Source organism: Oryza brachyantha, chromosome 1 (assembly GCF_000231095.2).
Source record: "Oryza brachyantha chromosome 1, ObraRS2, whole genome shotgun sequence".
In the NCBI taxonomy this organism is placed as follows: Eukaryota; Viridiplantae; Streptophyta; class Magnoliopsida; order Poales; family Poaceae; genus Oryza; species Oryza brachyantha.
This window is the reverse complement of record NC_023163.2, coordinates 2216577-2234532: the sequence shown is the minus strand read 5'-3', so window position 1 is coordinate 2234532 and position 17956 is coordinate 2216577. Positions and strand designations below refer to the sequence as shown.

The 17956-nt window shown below is 41.1% G+C and overlaps 3 protein-coding genes across 3 annotated transcripts; 2 read left to right on the top strand and 1 right to left on the bottom strand.

The window, feature by feature from the left end:
• Positions 1-529: 529 nt before the first annotated feature.
• LOC102722339 (NF-X1-type zinc finger protein NFXL2) lies at positions 530-6190 on the top strand. The gene is made up of 13 exons (XM_006643713.3): positions 530-1798; positions 2257-2370; positions 2444-2499; positions 2822-2888; positions 3129-3221; positions 3367-3452; positions 3545-3707; positions 3792-3983; positions 4133-4323; positions 4446-4527; positions 5278-5484; positions 5607-5693; positions 5770-6190. The coding sequence occupies exons 1-13, from the start codon at positions 602-604 to the stop codon at positions 5935-5937; spliced, it is 2703 nt and encodes a 900-aa protein (XP_006643776.2). The 5' UTR covers positions 530-601; the 3' UTR covers positions 5938-6190.
• A 426-nt stretch (positions 6191-6616) lies between these two features.
• On the top strand, positions 6617-10499 carry LOC102699270 (PHD finger protein ALFIN-LIKE 1-like). The gene is made up of 6 exons (XM_015840424.2): positions 6617-6621; positions 6750-7027; positions 7118-7150; positions 7255-7483; positions 9364-9459; positions 9538-10499. Exons 1-6 carry the CDS (start codon positions 6617-6619, stop codon positions 9623-9625), a joined length of 729 nt encoding a protein of 242 aa, XP_015695910.2. The 3' UTR covers positions 9626-10499.
• A 1777-nt stretch (positions 10500-12276) lies between these two features.
• On the bottom strand, positions 12277-13631 carry LOC102722057 (lectin-like). The gene is made up of 4 exons (XM_006643712.3): positions 13613-13631; positions 13325-13541; positions 13109-13227; positions 12277-12834 (listed from the first exon to the last, which is right to left on the bottom strand). The coding sequence occupies exons 2-4, from the start codon at positions 13511-13513 to the stop codon at positions 12456-12458; spliced, it is 687 nt and encodes a 228-aa protein (XP_006643775.1). The 5' UTR covers positions 13514-13541; positions 13613-13631; the 3' UTR covers positions 12277-12455.
• Positions 13632-17956: the final 4325 nt, after the last annotated feature.

Here is a 17956-nt window from a genome sequence, read left to right as displayed (position 1 = left end):
TCTATTTCCAATAGTCATCCACGCACATGCCTTTGAATAACTAAACAATATGTTTTTTTAATAAAATTCTACAATAATATATTAAAAATATCTTAATTTATTTTTTAAAAAAATATTGGTAATAATTAATTAATCATATACTAATTCGCTGCTATATTTTTCGTGCGTGAACCATGCCACCTAACGTGACCTAGCTTGGTTCAACAATTCTTCCCTGAAGATAACGATCTTATTTTCCAGCTACATTTTTTGGATATATCATAGAGTTAGAGAAGCATAACTGCTAGACAAAGAAAGGCGAAATTTGAAGGATGTAAATCTTTCACAATAATTTGAGGAGAAAAAAAAACAGTGATCCCGGCACACACACAGAGAAGAGAACTTGTTGCACAACAGCTCAGCCCACACCAATTTTAAAAGGCTTCAAGCCCATCTACGCGCTATGTTTGTGGGCTGCAGAGTTGAGTGAGACGGGAGCGCAAAAAGGCCCGGCCCAATGTACAAAATCACGAAATATCTTGGATCTGACAGCAAGAGGCCACGCTCCTCGCAATTCTCGCGCGCGCCACCGTCGTCTCCGGCGACCACCTCACCGCCGGCCATGCCGTCGTCCTACGCTGCCGCGGCCTCTGGCTCCGCGTCTTCCTCTCGCAAGCCGATTCCCCTCGCCGCGGCTGCCGCCCGTCGGCCAGCACCCTCAGCGGCAGCCGCGCCGTCGCCGTCAAACCCTAGCGCCGTCTCCGATTCTGACCCGTCGTCGTGCTCCTCCTCCGGGGAGGAGACCGACCTCACCTCCTCCGATCCGGCGGCCGCCTCCGTCATCTCCGCTTACCTCTCCGTTGCCGGTAATGGCGCCAACCTCTCCAAGGTCGGCATCTTCCTCAGCTCCGCGGCGCGCCGCCGATCGCCGCCGTGCCTGATATGCTTCGATCCCATCCGCCCCTCCGACCCCGTATGGTCCTGCTCCGCCTCCTGCTTCGCCCTCCTCCACCTCCACTGCATCCAGTCATGGGCCCATCAGTTAGCGTCGGCTGCGCCTTCTCCCACCTGGGGCTGCCCCAAATGCCGCTTCCCCTATCCCAAATCCCAGACCCCCACCTCCTACCTCTGCTTCTGCTCCAAGACCGTAGACCCTGCTCCGGACCCCTGGATCCTCCCCCACTCCTGCGGCGATGTCTGTGGCCGACGTCTCAATGCAAATCTTGACTCTGGATGTGAACACACCTGCCTCCTTCTCTGCCACCCTGGACCATGCCCACCGTGCCCGGCTATTGTTCCGAATGCTATGTGCTTCTGTGGATCGCATCGTGAGACGCGTCGATGCTCACATCAGCGTTATTCCTGCACGGGGAAATGTAATAAACGCCTTGGTTGTGGAATCCACCGGTGTCCTGTGGATTGCCATGATGGGCCTTGCCCGCCGTGTGCGGTGCGAGGAAAGCACAAATGTGAGTGTGGAGCAACAATGGAGGAGAGGCTATGCTCTGAAAGGGTGTTCCAGTGCAAGAGGGACTGTGGTGGGATGTTGGAGTGCGGGAAGCATAGTTGTGAGAGGGGTTGCCATGCAGGAAAGTGTGGAGAATGCCCTCTCCAAGGGCGGCGGACTTGCCCATGTGGGAAGAAAGATTATCCAAGTTTGGACTGTGATGCAGAAGCTGCCACATGTGGATCAACTTGCGAGAAGGTGCTTGGGTGCGGGCGACACAAATGCCCTGAACGGTGTCATCGTGGTTCGTGTGTTGAGACATGCCGGCTTGTGATCACAAAATCGTGCCGTTGCGGGGGCCTGAAGAAGGAGGTACATATATAACACATGTTCTTTTTATCAAAAATTTTAGTCAGGAAACCAGGAATTTGATAAAACCCTGAGAAGATAAATGAAACAAAGGAATTCCTTGGTAGTTTAAAATGCAAAAGGGAATTAGAGATGCCATAAGCACCTAATTTGCAGAATGGCATTGTCAATTACTTGTTTGGTACATTATTAGTTGTCAAAATGCTTTTAAGTTATTTGACATAGTTCTCTCTATAGTTCTATGGACCTATGTTCTATATTCGGAGGCAATAATGCTTCAACCATTCTGAGTGGAAACAAAACAGAGTAAAAATAAATAGAATCTGGGCCAATATAGTAAGCATTAACTGTAAACTATCCTACTGCTAGTATTGAATGAAAAAAGCCTGTAACTTATGAGTACTCCTCTCTAGTTAGGATGCAAACCACTTATATTTATTTTTCATGCGATGCTGCATCAGGTGCCATGCTACCAAGAACTGACATGTGAAAGAAAGTGCCAGCGTTTGCGAAACTGTGGCCGCCATGCTTGTAGACGGCGTTGCTGCGAGGGTGATTGTGCACCCTGCCCAGAGGTACACCCTTTCTTTGGGGTTGCGATATATTGATGCCTATGAATTACTAAAGTAGATATATTTATGTTTGTAGGTTTGTGACAAGAGGCTTAGATGTGGCAACCATAAATGCCTATCTCCATGCCACAGGTATTCTCTTAATCAAATATATATCATTGGTTAGCCATGTCGAATTGTTTAGTGTTACTTGCATTTGGACATGCCTGTTATACATATTTTTTCATTTTGATCATATATTTGCAATGGATGTACCACACGATAGATTCCACAAAGTTAAGAATGCTGTTTTACTCTCGCAAATTTTCACTTTATTTTCTTTTGTACAATTTTGTTTTATTGTAAATTTCAAAACTAATTCAATGACCCAAATCGCAAGAATTCTTATTTATCGAACGACTAATATACTTGATACTATATGTTATGTAATATCTTTCTTCCTTTTGTTTAACAGAGGTTCTTGTTCACCTTGTCCTTTGATGAAGACCATTTCATGTAACTGTGGGCAAACATTTTTTGAGGTGGAATTCGGTACACTCTAAATCTGCTGTCTTTTTCTTTATGTCTCCCATGTTTGATCATAGCACTTTTCTTGAACATGTTTTTTTTAAAAAAAGATACTCAGATAGCATTAAGAAGTATCGTTGTTTTCATATGATTTTATGCATTTTGTTAAAAAGTCTTCTTGTCTTATCCTTTCACACAAAACTTGCCTTATGACTTGACTTTCAGCTCCAAAATTCATATGCCTAACTTTGTAGGTTCCCTGTGGGACTGAGAAGAATCAGAAACCACCCAAATGCTCAAAAAAATGCAATGTAGCTCGCCTTTGCAGTCACAAACTTGAATGTCAGGTAACAAATTATATATCTCTGCTCTAATCTAGTTATTAATGGTAATCTTGTCTTTTTGTTTTTACAAATTTATCCTGGTGAAGTAGTTACATGGCATTTTTGGGTTCTTTTTCTTCTATAAATTAACCCTCAGGCTTTTATTTAGCCCCACAAGTGCCACTATGGAGCTTGCCCACCCTGCAAACTAATCTGCGGAGAAGAACTTTCTTGTGGCCACAGATGTAAACTGAGGTTTGTATTTTGACTATTTGCTGAATGTGTCAGTAATCTGCCCCAGGAGTTTATCATTCTGATATTTAACAATCCACTCACACTCTGCCCAGGTGTCATGGCCCAATTGCTCCTCCAAATCCCGAGTTCACACTGAAACCAGTAAAAAGGAAAAAGGAAAAGCATATAGAGTCTACACCTGGAACACAATGCCCACCTTGCCAAGAAGTTGTTTTGGTGCCATGCTTTGGACAACATCTTGGCCAAGAGCGCGCGGTAAGTTTCATCCTTCCTCACACATGCGGACTCTTATTTGTGTTCCCTGATTTCTGAAGCATACTAATCCCTTTTGCCCCGCAGATACTTTGCTCCAAAAAGAGGCAGTTTCCTTGTCAGAATTTATGTGGTAATCCTCTCAACTGTGGCAATCATTATTGTACAAAGGGTTGCCATGTGTTAGAGAATCCATTGAGTCAGCCTGAAGGAGATCAATCAGCCATACTGACTGCATTTGCTGAGGCTTGTGAAGAATGTAACCTTCCTTGTCGAAGGGTCAGTTTTCTTTGTTGTCCACTTGTCCTTAGCAATAACTCTGGTACAGCTATGCTTAGTGCTTACAGACTTTTGATGTGAAAATTAGTGCGGGTTTCCACATCCTTTAAATTTGGTGCAGCACACTTACTGTTTACCATTTCTTTCAGGTCAGGGAGCCTCCATGTTCTCATCCTTGCCCTTTGCCATGTCATCTGGATGATTGTCCACCTTGCAAAGTCCTTGTCAAAAGACCATGTCATTGTGATGCCATGGTACATGCTTTTGAGTGCATGTATTATAACAACTTAAGTGCTAAGGAACAGCAGAAAGTAAGGTCCTGTGGTGGCCCATGTCATAGGTCAGTTACTGAGGTTTTTTTCCTCAGTCCTATTGTCTTCTTTTGAATGTTGGTAACATTTTGTTATTGCGACCTGAACTTCCGTAGCTGATTTTAACTTCTTCGATGTGTTCTTTGAGCAGGAAATTACCGAACTGTCCCCATCTGTGCTCAGAAATTTGTCACCCTGGTCAGTGTCCATCAGTTGATAGGTGCATGAAAAAGGTATCCTGCTTGATGAAACTAGAGATACCTAATTAGCATGAAATCACTTGATAGGCGTATATTTATGTATGTGCATGAAATTATTTGTAACCTGTTCTGTGGCATTGCGACACTACAGTTTTCTACTTGATGAAACTGGATTAAGGTTGAGAGCTTTCGAATATGATCACAGTTTTTAGCTCTAAAGAACGCTCTATGCGCATTTTTATAGAGCGCGCACTCCCCAAATCCGTCATCCCTAGTTATTCCATTCCCACCACCTCACTCCCACACATGTGGTTTCAACCCCTTTTTCCCTTCTATTAGTAAATAAATTACTCAACACTCTTGGTGAATAAATAACTCACGAAGTATTGATCTAGACACAAAAATTTACTCCCGCACATGTGGTTGCTCCCCCTTTCCCTTCTTTTAGTAAACAAATTATGTGACCTTCTTTCAGTAAACAAATTACTCCCGAGTAATTTACAATGTGGGGAAGGGTGTATTATAGAATAACTATCTCTTTCTTAATGCGAGAGATCAATCACAACATACCATCGTTTTTACCTCTTTCTTATAGCTAGGCACTAGGCTCTCTTTTATGTCTTTGTGCGCTATCACAAGGACATTGCTGTTTTACTTAAACTTATTTTTGGTTAATGAAGGCAGAGCTGCTTCCATTTTCCCTAAAAAAGCCACAACGCACTCTGCCTATCAGAATATGTTTATACTAATATATGTTCCTCTACCTATCTGGTATCCATTAAGGTCAATGTCCGTTGTGCATGCAACACCCTTAAAAAGGAGTGGGTATGTCAAGATATTCTGAAGGAATACCATCGGTCTGGTCGTGACCCAAAACAAATACCTAAAAATCAATATGGAATTGGCCTACTTGCCTGTGGTGAAGATTGCATGAAAAAGGTTAAAGCTGCAGATGCTGAATTGCATCTCCGAAAAAATCAGGAGATCAAGGTACTGGAGCTTGCCATCTCACCGGAACTTCATAAGTTGTCACACTGTTGTACAATTTTACAAACAATCAGCTTTTGCATTTATTTTTGCTTCTATGCTTATTATCTGTTATATCCATGTAGATCCCTGCTGTGGAAGTTGAAAACGTGCCCAAGCGCAGGAAGAGGCGTAACCGTGGCCAAGAAAGTGTTGAAAGCTCAAAATTCCAGGTGTGCAAGAAACCGATGAGCTGTTTAGTTGCTGGGTTCGCGTATGGCTTCCTTACAGCAACCTTTTGTTTTGCAGGAAACCAAAGCTTTTGCATTGAAATGTCTCTTGGTTGTTTTGCTATCCATAATCGCCGTAGCTGGATTGTACCTGTTGTGGAAAGGTGTTTACCGGCTTTCTGATTGGATGAATGAACTGGAAGAGCAGAGGGCCAAGCAGAGGCATTTGAAGCCTGCAAGGCTGTAAATTAAAAGACTAGCGTTTTTTGTTTGTTGTGCAATATTCATAATTGAGACGTCCATCACTTCACCGGCTGGAGTTGGTTTCGGGTACATGATTGTGAATGATGTAATTATTTTTTGTTGTTTCCCCAAAAATGTAACACCTCAACAACTTTGTAGTTTGTTTGGATCCTGTTCCTGTGTTCAAGTGAATTTATTCAAATGACCAAATTCTGTCAATTCAGTGATATATGAGCATCCATCATAAATTCACAATGGCACAGGGCTACAGGCGATCACATTTCTGTACCTTTTGCAATATTAGAATACTTCTGCGGTAGTAGCGTATAGACAAGTCGTTTTCCACGGCTAGCAAGCAAGGTTAGAAATAGAATCCAATAGATGGATTTTTTTTTTTTTGCAAAACTTGTTTTGTAGAATCCTTCATGATTTTAGATATATATAGCACTGAAAGATTAAAAAAAATCTGGTTTATTTTAATAGCACACAGCTTTAAATATTTCTGAAAGTTCACTCTAAATTTCGGCATCCCATCAGAACTGCTTTTACTCAAAATTCCTTTGATGTTTAGTCCCTTGCAAAGTTTCCTTCAAAATTTTAATGTCTTGAGCAATTATAAGGAAATTTTATAGGATTATATAATACATCCAATCTTTTTTCCGAAGAACCATAAATACAAAACGATGCCGTTTATTTTTCAGTTACCTGAAAATACTCATAAAACTCAAATCCTACAAAAAAAATCCCCTGTAAATGACCACAAAATAATGCTAATGCTGCTTGCAATTTCTAAATCTGAATAGCTTTCGGGCCCAGATGGGCTAGTTCTACTTCTTCCCCAAGGCCCGAGTGGAGTACACCGCACGCTTCATTTTCGCATTTGCGCCAACGGCCACTGCAACCGTCATCGTCGCCACCGCCTCGCCGGACGGCCGGAGGGGAGGAGTTAGGCCTCGTCGCGCCCGCCGCCGCCGCCGTCACCATGGACCCTGCTTCCGGCCGAAACCCCCGCTTCGAGGCAGTGCGCTCCATCGACGACATCTTCAAGGACTTCATCGGCCGCCGCACCGGCATCGTCCGCGCCTTCACCGAAGGTCGGTGACCTCCTTCCCATCGTTCTCTTAAACTCATCCCGAAGCCTAAACCCTAGTTGTTCTGAGCCTAACTGCGTCCGGTTGGGGCAGACCTGGAGGCCTTCACCGCGCAGTGCAAGCCAGGTGAGTGAGCACCAGCATCGCCTGATCTCTCGATTTCGACGCGATTCCCGCTCCCCCGCGTCGCGGGTTTGTGGTGTGATTGTTTTGGGTGTTGGTTGGAGTAGATCTGGACGGCTTGTGCCTGTATGGATACGCGAACGGGACGTGGGAGGTGGCGCCACCGGCGCAGCATGTGCCCACGGAGCTGCCGGAGCCGACGGTGGGCATCAACATCCCGCGCGACACGATGTACAAGAGGGACTGGGTCGCCCTCCTCACCGTCTTCTCCGATTCGTGGCTCCTCGCCGTCGCCTTCTTCCACGGCGCCCGACTAAATCTAGATCGCGAGGGCAGGTATACGGCCCCTGATCCCCGTTGCTCCGTTGTCGATTTGAATTTATTGATCATTTGATGCGTTTGTCGTAGAATAGTGGCACTGTGCGAGGCAATATCGTCAGAGTCGTTGAAATTTTCTACTACAGAATTCCATATAAAGTAGGTTACTAATGACAATGAACTCAGAGAGCTATAAGTTTGTTCCTTAGGAGATGACTCGTGGACTTCGTGGTTGTCTATAGTGTTGCTAGGATGCATATTTTCAGTAAGTGTTTTTCCTTAAAGGAGTTCAGTTTGTGCACTTAAAGCAGAGAAGGGAAAAACGCTGTAAGCTCTGCAAGCAGTGAGTGATCTTGGGTTTTGAAATCAGATTGCGAAGGGTATGACTGGTGTTGTTTTTGTTCAAATGGCCTGCTTCATATGGATGTAGGTATTCAAATAATGCAACGATGTTGATTTTGAGGGCTTTGTGATGTAGATTTTGCGTTTGTTTACTGTGTAAGTTTTGGAGAAAAGTGTGATTATGATCTCTCAGAAAGTAATGATCTGGTGGAGTGGTGATTGCATTCATGGTTTTCTATAATGGTGCTGATACTTGTATCCTGGCGTCTGTGCTGTTGGGAGATTCCTAATTTAGTGGAAATCACAATTTGAATCTTTTGTTGCGGATCTCAAGAATCAGAACCTTAGGTTCTACTAATTGTTGTTACCAATTTTTTGTTTACCTATGCAGATATTCTGTATGATATATGATTTTCTATATTTCTTTTCTGATACTCAACCAACTCACAAAATTAAGCTTCGTTAAAAAAGGCTCATAAAAGCAAAAGACTGTTTGCATTTTTGGATAGGATTAATTTGTAGTGCACGGTATCAGTGGTTCTGATGTTTAATTTGCCGCAATACTTAATGTTTACTGAAGGACATGCCCTTTTTCTGGATAGTAGAAGATCAATGCTGCATGTAGTCTTTTGCAGACAGGTTGGCTATCTTACTTGGTTCTGCTTAAAAGCTTAAGTATACAGGTTGTTATAAATGGGTAATCCATGAAATGGGCATGGTGTAGTTTCTTTTCTTCTAAAGTGGTCAAGTGGAAACTTGGTTATAACATGTGGTAAAATGAAGGTGTATATCAAGCAGTCTGAAGGGCAATAATAAGCTTGCTTAGGAACTTAAATCCTACTGAAGTATCTGCAATGCATATTTGCTTGTAGGTCCAACGATTCAGTTTGATGATATTCTATATTTATGTGAAATGTATGATTGATTTAAAGTTCACAAGCTATGGTTTCTAGATTAAATTCTCCTTTATCCTATATATTAGCAACTTTTCCAATTAGTTTATATGCACGTCGAGGCATGGATAACTGTTTTGCTCCTAAGCTAATGATTAGTGTAGTCTCTCTTATTATATTGTTCCTCAGCTTAGTTCATTCTCACATTAACGTTTGAGTGAACGCATATGCCCACGGCTGTGGTCATGCACACATTTGAGAACATAATATGCTTTATGTTGGGGATTTCTCGTTTATGTAATTTGTGAATTATCATAATAGCAATTTGGGAGGTAAAGTGTTATTATTCCTTATCCTTGTCAATTAATAGTCTTAAACCGATATTAACCGAAGACAGCATGAAATTATAAGTTCTGTTGCCTCTAACTAAACTTTCTTATGCCTTGCTATGCTGGGTTGGCATGGGAATTGATACACATATTTTCTGTGTTATCTTTATTCGCTGATGCTATTTTTTTTTTAAAAACCAATTCAATCATGCTAACGAGTAACGACATTGCTATGCCCATACTGCAGATCATAGTGTCAATATAGTTGATTTTCTCCTTATGTAATATAGCATTCGGTGCTGATACTCATTGTTTTCACCTTCACTTTCAACAGGGTGCGTTTGTTTGACCTGATCAATAGTGTGCCAACTGTATACGAATCTGTCTTTGGTGTGAAAAAGTCTCGTGAGCAAAGACACCCTTTCCAGAGGTAAAGTTGAAAGTACGCATTACAATCCTTCCCCTATATTGAATTCGTTCTTCAGCTCAGCAATCTCGTGATACGCAGGAAGAAAAATAGTGCTGATGGCGATGATGACGGTGCAATTTTCCTCAGAAAAAGAGATGACGGTGAAATTTATCTCAGGAAAAGATAAGAAGAAACTTGAAATTGTCCTAAAGAAAAGAGATGACGGTGAACCCCTATGTGCATAGAACCTGTTGTGGCATACATAGTAGAAAAGACATGTCTCCTGCGAAGGCAGAGAGCATATGTAGAATAATGATGATACAGCTGTCCAAGATGCATTTCAAAGAGATCTAGGCAACAGCTATAGCAATGTGAGCGGCAGTAGCGACGGACGACGGATGATGGTGGCGTATTTTAGAGTTGACACTTGACAGAGGCTTTGTTTTGCAGGGTTCTTGGTACTCATTATTCCTCATGTTTAGTTTACATTACATGATGATGCTAATCAGATAATGTGAGGAAAGGCAGACAAAATATGACCTATATATAATTGGATGCCCAGAAGGGGGCTAATTGTTAAGTTGGTGGGAGTTGCAAAGGTGAGTGCGTTTGCCCTTCAAATTTCTTCGTGATTCGGAGTCAATCCAAGGGCCAAAGCAGACTATTTCTATTTTCCATAATTTCTTGCGTATTGAGTACTTAAAATGACTTCGATAACTGACTGTATTTCAAAATCGAAGGACGCTGACCAGGTACATCTCTGTTAACCGGTCACTTGGTACATGTGGTAGACTGAAGAGAGAGCATCATCAATGCGTTATACAAGTTGATTTCCAGACTACTATGATAACCAATTCTGCGTATTCAGGGAAAAAAAATGACAGTTACACTATTGTAGCAAGCGAAGAAGAGGAATGTACTATTTAACACATCTATTTTTTTAGTTCAAAATTAAACGGTGAATATTGCAGAATTGATATAGTCTTTGCCTTGTAAGAACAATCAGAAGCAATGCCCCTTCTCTTTGTCGTACAAGTTGGATTAAATCCTGATATCACCAAAAACCATGATCCGGTAAGTCATCAAATTTTGGTTTCAGTTGTCTGTATGCCATTTTTTGCGGGACTTATACTGACAAACCTGATGTTGCCATTTTTTGCGGGACTTAGACTGACAAACCTGATGTATGCCTGTCGAGTTTTCTCTGTGGATGAACCTCTCTGAATCCCATAGCATCGAGCTCTTGAATCCAACTCCAGATATGTTTATTTCAGGAGGTCTAGAGCTTGAGTTTTGGTTGCTTGCATCGGTATCTACTGCAGCCAGGGGGGTTGTCTCTGTTGCACTGGTAGACGCTGGAAGCGCCGGCGAAGTGCACGACGCCGGGCAGCCGATGCATGCAGCTGGACGTGAGGCAGCGCGACGTTCCTCTGGTAATCTACCTCGTCGCCCGCGGGGCCGGTGAAGTTCTCGGCGGCATAGGTGAGATGCCGGAGCATGGCTCCGCCGGTGCCATGCAGCGCGTGCACCGCCCTCGCCGTCGCCGTCCTGTTCTCCGCTCCGACCACGGTCCAGAGCAGCGGCGGCGCGACGAGCCTCGTCAGCGACGCCGTCTTCGTCCGGCCGCGTGACGGTGACGATCAGCGGGAGCCGAGCTCAACGTATGTTGGATTTTCCACGTGGCCTTCGGAGGAGTGTACTATTTCCCGGTGGGATGGATTTTTTTTAACCTAAAAATGGGTGAATCGGGTCATCCAATTCCAAGCCCGCCTTTGAGCCCAGATCGGAAAATTTTACGGGCCTATTAGACAGCATATCTTATATTTTAGCTCTTTTAGAAAACTCTTTTATAAATAGACTTTAAAAAAACCTTCAATCATAGTGAACCTTTTTCTTGGCGTCGAGATTCTACGTTTCAACATCACGGTTATTGGTACCGAGCCCCTTGCCCCTTGTAGCCAAGAGATGGATAAGGACGACATCAATAATATTGAAACTAAGGACCTATTTACAATAAATTTTAGAAAATGACTAACATGTAAGAAACATATTTATAAATAGGTCCTTGACGCTAGTCAGATTGACGTTGAAAATATGTTCGTAAATATTTTTTCTTATATATAAGTCTATTTTCTAAAACTTTTGTTTACAAATAGATCATCGATGCTAATGTCATAAATTTCGTTCTTCTCTATGTCAATGTCATAGCCATCTCGGAGGTCAAAATTATCGACACAATCGTCTTTGCATAAATATATAATATGCATGCATCAAGAGAAGACAAGAAAATGGAACGGAGCAAAAAGAAGTCCAATCCACTTTAGAATCCAAACCATTTCTTCTGGTTTCAACTAATCAATTGCAAGATGGTAGGAGACCTGTTGCACGACGAGAACACCCGCTTCATGTGAAGGACATCGATCTGTATTTGCAAATAAAAAATAATTTATGAATAAAAATTATATAATATATATCATATATTAGCAATCTAAAGGCCAATGCTAAAAATAAATTTCGGTTAAAAATTTCCTAAATCAATTATAAATTTAAGGCTAAAAATTTAAATTTTGGCCTATAAACATAAGCAAAGCTAAAGATGGGATGCAGATCAAAGTGCATGGTCGTGTGGCTCGTAGAATGCATACGGCTTTAGCGTATTGGGAAGTGTATTGTGACATTTGTCATTCGTTTTGTTCTCTCTCTTGCATATGAGATTTGGATGGCATGGAAAATTTTGGAGCCGGTTGGGTTAGATTGTTATAGTTGCTCTAATTATCATATTTATAATGGAGGTAGTAAATAATATATTGCAGTGAACAATAAGTAGTCACAACAAACAATGCAAATTATTCAATTTGGATTTTTTTTAGTGCAAACAACAGTTTTGGAACATGCATATTTTCATTTAGAACACTTGAATTTTGTGGCACTCGGTACATTATTCTGAAACACACTGTTGATCTTATTTTACACAACAGACCATAGATAGTGATCAATGATCACAAAAGAGTAGCAAATCATTCTTTTGGGAGAATCTTTATTCCCTTGATGAGTAGCCCGCTCTTCCAGTGCCCACCATCATACTCAAACATGGATATCTCAATCTGTCCCTTCTGCCCCTGCTGTGTTTTCACCTCCCCAACCTTGAGCCTCAGCCACTTCCCCCTGATCTTCTCCTGCAGCTTCTCCTTGCGCTGCTGGACTGTTCCGTCAGGGAGCTTAAGCCGGAGGTTCACTGGGACAGACCACCCGTATGCTTTATCCGTAAGCATCACTTTAAAGAACACCTCATAGGTGACTCCTGGTGTAAGATAGGACAGTTCAAGCTTCCCATGGATCTCTAACCAGCAGACGTTGAGCAGGGACGCCACCTCGATCTGATTGTCAGCATCGTTGCTGTTTGAGTTAAAATTTCAGATTCAGAACAATGAGAGAAGTATGCCTAATTCCTGAGGCAAGACCTAATCCACCTTATTATTCATGAAAAAAATACAAAAATAGGTCTCCAATCGTGGTGTTTCGTAGATTTGTTACTGGACTCATATTTCATAGACACTGATGAATCCACATGTCATATACTTTGAGTGTCAAATTTACAAACACCATATGTTTAGAGGCCTATTTATTATTCATAGACATATATATAATGCTTCTTAAATAATAGTAATACCTTCCATCCTTCGGAGGGTACCAAGTCCAATATGTTGGGGTTTCACCCCAAGTGATGGACAAACCTCTGGGATACAGCATGAAGCAGTTACACATAGTTGCACCATCCACCCAGTACTTCTGTGGTGCAGCAAGTTTGGAACATAAAAAGGCACGTTCAGAAGCAAAAGCTTACAAAAATTCCATAGCAGTTGATGTTCAGAAGAAAGTTTGCAACCTTTGTTTTCCCTGCCAAGAAGATCCCAGTATAGATCTGATCTTCCAGTGTAGATGCAGTGGTTGCTTTCTCCCCGGCAACAATCTCTTGGAACATGTGAGGAGCTGCTTTCTTTGGTTGGGCCTGGTTGCCGTTCCCGGCGTCTGAAGAGCTGGAAGGCGCCTCGAGCTGTGACGGCGATGCCCCCATGGTAAGTTTCTCTGAACTTCTCCTCTAGCTGTAAGAAATGTTCAGACTTCAGGACATTGTGACATATATAGATCGCCATTTGGGGCTCTGGGCGCTTACCATGCTCGGTGGACAGCAAGGGAGTTATCCAGAAGAAAATTTCAGCAAATAGATGGGTATCAAGATTGGCAGTGGACAAAAAAAGGGGGAACTACAATTTCCTTTTCACAGGCTTCTGCGCATGGAATATGGTTCGAGATGATGAATTTGATGTGCATCCAGAAGACACCATTTCAGGAGAATCTAACTTTCGGTCGTGGAAGCAGCACATCATGCTATTCTGCAATCCTTTTCAAACAATGAAAGGTTTTAGGCAGGTTCACCCTCTTTCTCCACTCCTTTTTCAACATAGTAGTGAACATGTTAACTATCCTAATAAAATGTGCAAAGAATGATGGCCAGATTACAGGATTAGTACCATTTAATTCATGATGATATATCTATCTTGCAATATATAGATGTCACTTTAATCTTTCTGGACCATAATTTAGAACAACTCAAAAACACGAAGCTTTTGCTTTATGCCTTTGGGCAGTTATATGGGCTCAAGATTAATTTTCATAGGAGCAAACATTTCTGTTTTGGTCATGCAAAGGAGTATGAATCTGAACACTGGTTACCAGCAATGGTCTTATCCTACTAGATACCTGGGCATTCCGATGCATTATAGAAAGTAAAGAAATAAATACCAGAAGGTAATAAACAACAGGTTGAGAAAAAGTTAAGTAGTTGGAAAGGTATGCCTCACAACCTAAGTTTATCCCTTCGATTAACTCAATAAAGAAATCATCCTAAAGAACTGTTGGATTATTCAAGAAGCAATTAATTTAAGTAAAAACAATAAATAATATTATAACATGCCCAGCAATAATTTTCTTTTATTACTTAAGCCTTAATACATTAACAGATATTTGAGTGGAATTTTTAGAACATCCGAGCTAATTTTAACTATTAAAACTCTTTCTCGTGATGTATATTAAAAGAAATGAGCCTTTTCTCCTTCCCTTGGCCATGGGCCACTTTTCAACACTTTTCTCCTTCCCTCCGTGCCAGCCTGTTGTGGCCAGTGCCGCGCTCGCTGGTTGCTGCCCCGGAGAGGCTGAAAGGTAGCCTATTCCTAACCTTTAACCAAAGAGTATCGTGAGATATCTGTATGTAAAATTTAGTGTTTTTTAAGTATTTAAGATAGTAAAAGATACTAAATTTTATATAAAAAATAATGATAACTCTTATTTCCTTTTCATAAAATTGCTGTTAACCGAATCAGCCGGAGGGAGCTGCTGCACCGTGTTGTCCATCACCGCGTCCCACGCCCACACGACGTCCACGTGGCCCTGCGGGCCTGCGGCCCAGTCCTCCCCATGCCACTAACGTCGGCGCCCTCATCCCTCCCTTCCGCGCACAAGCATGCCCCACGACACCATTTCAGATTTTGCGCAAGGAATCTGATTCAAGATGATGAATTTGATGTGCAACCCAAAAGACACCATTTCACGGGAACCTGCCTTTCGGTTGTGGAAGGAGCACATCATGCTATTCTGCTTATTCTTATAACCTTAAATTAAAGTTGATTTAAGATTTTTTTATTATAGTTTATTTTTCTATCCTGACTTTTAAATCTATATATATATATATATGCTTTATTCATAAATTATCTTTTGTTTGTAAATATGTCCTTTGCTTTTCCCTCGAAAAGCCAAATAAACAGCCTCAGTAAAAAGGTTTAAGGCAAGGTCACCCTCTTCCTCCAATTATTTTAACATAGCAGTGGACATGTTAGTTGTCCTAATAAAATATGCAAAAAATGGTGGCCAGATTGCAGGGTTAGTACACATTAATTGATGATTGTTTGTCTATCTTCAGGATTAGCAGCACATTTAATTCATGATGATCTGTCTATCTTCCAGTATGTAGATGTCACTTTAATCTTTATGGACCATAATTTTGAACAATCCAAAAACATGAAGCTGTTGCCTTTTGCCATTGGGAAGTTACATGGTCTCAGGATTAACTTTCTGTTTTGGCCATGCAACGGACTAGGAATCGCAATATTGGTTGCCAGCAATGGTCTGATCCTACTAGATTCGTGGACATTCCAATGCATTATAGAAGGTTAAGCAATAAATATTGGAAGGTAATAAACAACCGGTCGAGAAACAGTTAAGTATATGAAAAGGTAAGCCTATGTGTCACAACCTAAGTTTATCCTTAGGATTAATTCAATAAAGAAATCATCCTAAAAAATTGTTTAATTATTCAAGAGACAATTAATTAAAGTAAAACATTAAATAATAATAGAACATGGAAGGGAATAAGTTTCTTTTATTCCTTAAGCCCTAATACACTAACAAAGTTTTGTGTGGAATTTTCAAAACCTCAGAGCTAATTTTAACAACGGGTTGAGGAAAAATTAAGTACTTGGAAAAGTAACCCAATGTATGACAACCTAAGTTTATCTCTTGTTAGAGTATCTCCAAGAAAATGACAAAATTTTGACTCTTCAAATTAAAATTTAGCCATTTATTTTAGTTTTGACAACTCGAATTCTAATAGCATCTCCAAAAGACTATCCATCCCCACTCTCCAAATCCTGACAAGTGGAGGATGATAAGAGGGTCCCACGTAAAGTGGGACCCACAGATAGCAATTGTGCTAGTACGGGAATGAGTTGTTAAATTTGACCATTGAGGACTCAAGTTTAGTCATTCAAATAGCATAACAAGTCAAATAGCCCTTGGAGGACATTTTTTATGCAAAATTGTCAAATTTAAGTATGACAAATAAGATAACCATTCTCTTGAAGATGCTTTTAGGATTAGTTCATATTTACTCTCTCCATAGGATATTTACCTTGAGTCAAAACTATGTCATCATCCACCTTCCTCACCTCTATGCCAAGGAAATAATACAACTCTCCAAGATCGTTGAGTACAATATCTTCCTTCAGATCTCACAATAGAGTTGATGTTGCCTTCTCTAATGAACTGGCTACAATTATATCATCAACATACACCAACTTGAATTTAGAGTTTTTTTCATGAGTTTGAACTAATATTTTTTTACATGGATTAAGAATGATAGGATTGTGTTAGGGGCAATTGTGGCATTTGTGCATATAAGATTAAACAAACCAAAGAGATAACGAAATCCATTGCTCCAACCTTCCATCTTTGAAAGTTCTAAGCTTCTTAGTTGCAGTAGTCCTATAGCTTAGAAAGTTGCAGTAGTCCTGTAGCTCAGAAAGGAAGTAATAACCAATGATTTGCATGAAAAATGGAAACCAATAATAATATAAACAATTAAACCGATTAAGAATCTTCTGACCAACAAAATCATATTTCATCCATTCTAAGCTTATTATTATTATTATTATTATTATTATTATTATTATTATTATTATTATTATTATTATTATTATATAGTATTATGTATGAATGTGAAATATTTTATTATTCTTTGTTATACATGTTTAACTTATTATTATAAAGCTTATTTATTATTGGTATACTGCAAATGAAAGTTGTGCTTTGGACTATTTTCTTGTCAAATATAGTTCCGTTGCGAAACACATGTATGCAACTAGTATTTTTAAAAATGGTGTGCCACACCTCGCGTTCTCATTTCTCGATCCATCGAACTGGGAGCTTTCGTGATCACTTAGGATGTGTTTGGTTCGTGGACGAGGTAGGATGGGTTGGTTCTATTCCTAGTTTACAGGATAGGTTGGTTCCATTTTTCTGTTTGGTTGAAAGGATAGATTGGACCATATTTTCTGTTTGGTTGGAGGAATAAGATGGAATAGGGTGAACATGTGACATGTTTGATTCGAGGGGCGAAGGTAGGATGGCTAGATGTGAACCGCCTAAACCTTCTGTTAAGTGCTAATCATATTTCAGAAATCTTCCCTTAATTGTTAATCATGTTTCAAAAACTAGAAACTACGGATAAAGAAGTATAATACAAAAGTATCAGGAACAATGATCAGTCTGTTACAAATTATGTTCTTCTCACTCAAATACTACATGAAAAGAGCTGCAAAATTCTGAAGCTTCTATCAGAGTTGCAGTTCTGAATACATGAGGGCCAAAGATGAAAAATTCAGCACGTTGCATGACTTGTATCATTATCTTATAAACTCACTATTAGTGCAAACGAGGATGAATGAAGCCCGGCTACGCAGGCAAGAATGGATGAGGCGCCGGCCTGAGCTACTCACGAGTGAGGAGGGAGGCCCCCGCTGCTCGCGTCGTTGTCGTGCCAGGCTTGTGCCGCTCGCGCCGTCGCCATGCTAGGCAATCGAGGAGGGGGGGGGGGGGCGGAGGCGGGGGATTAGCCAGATCCAGGAGCTGTCACCGCAACCGCCGTACAGAGTCGCCGCAGCCGCCGCCGAACGGAGTCGCCACA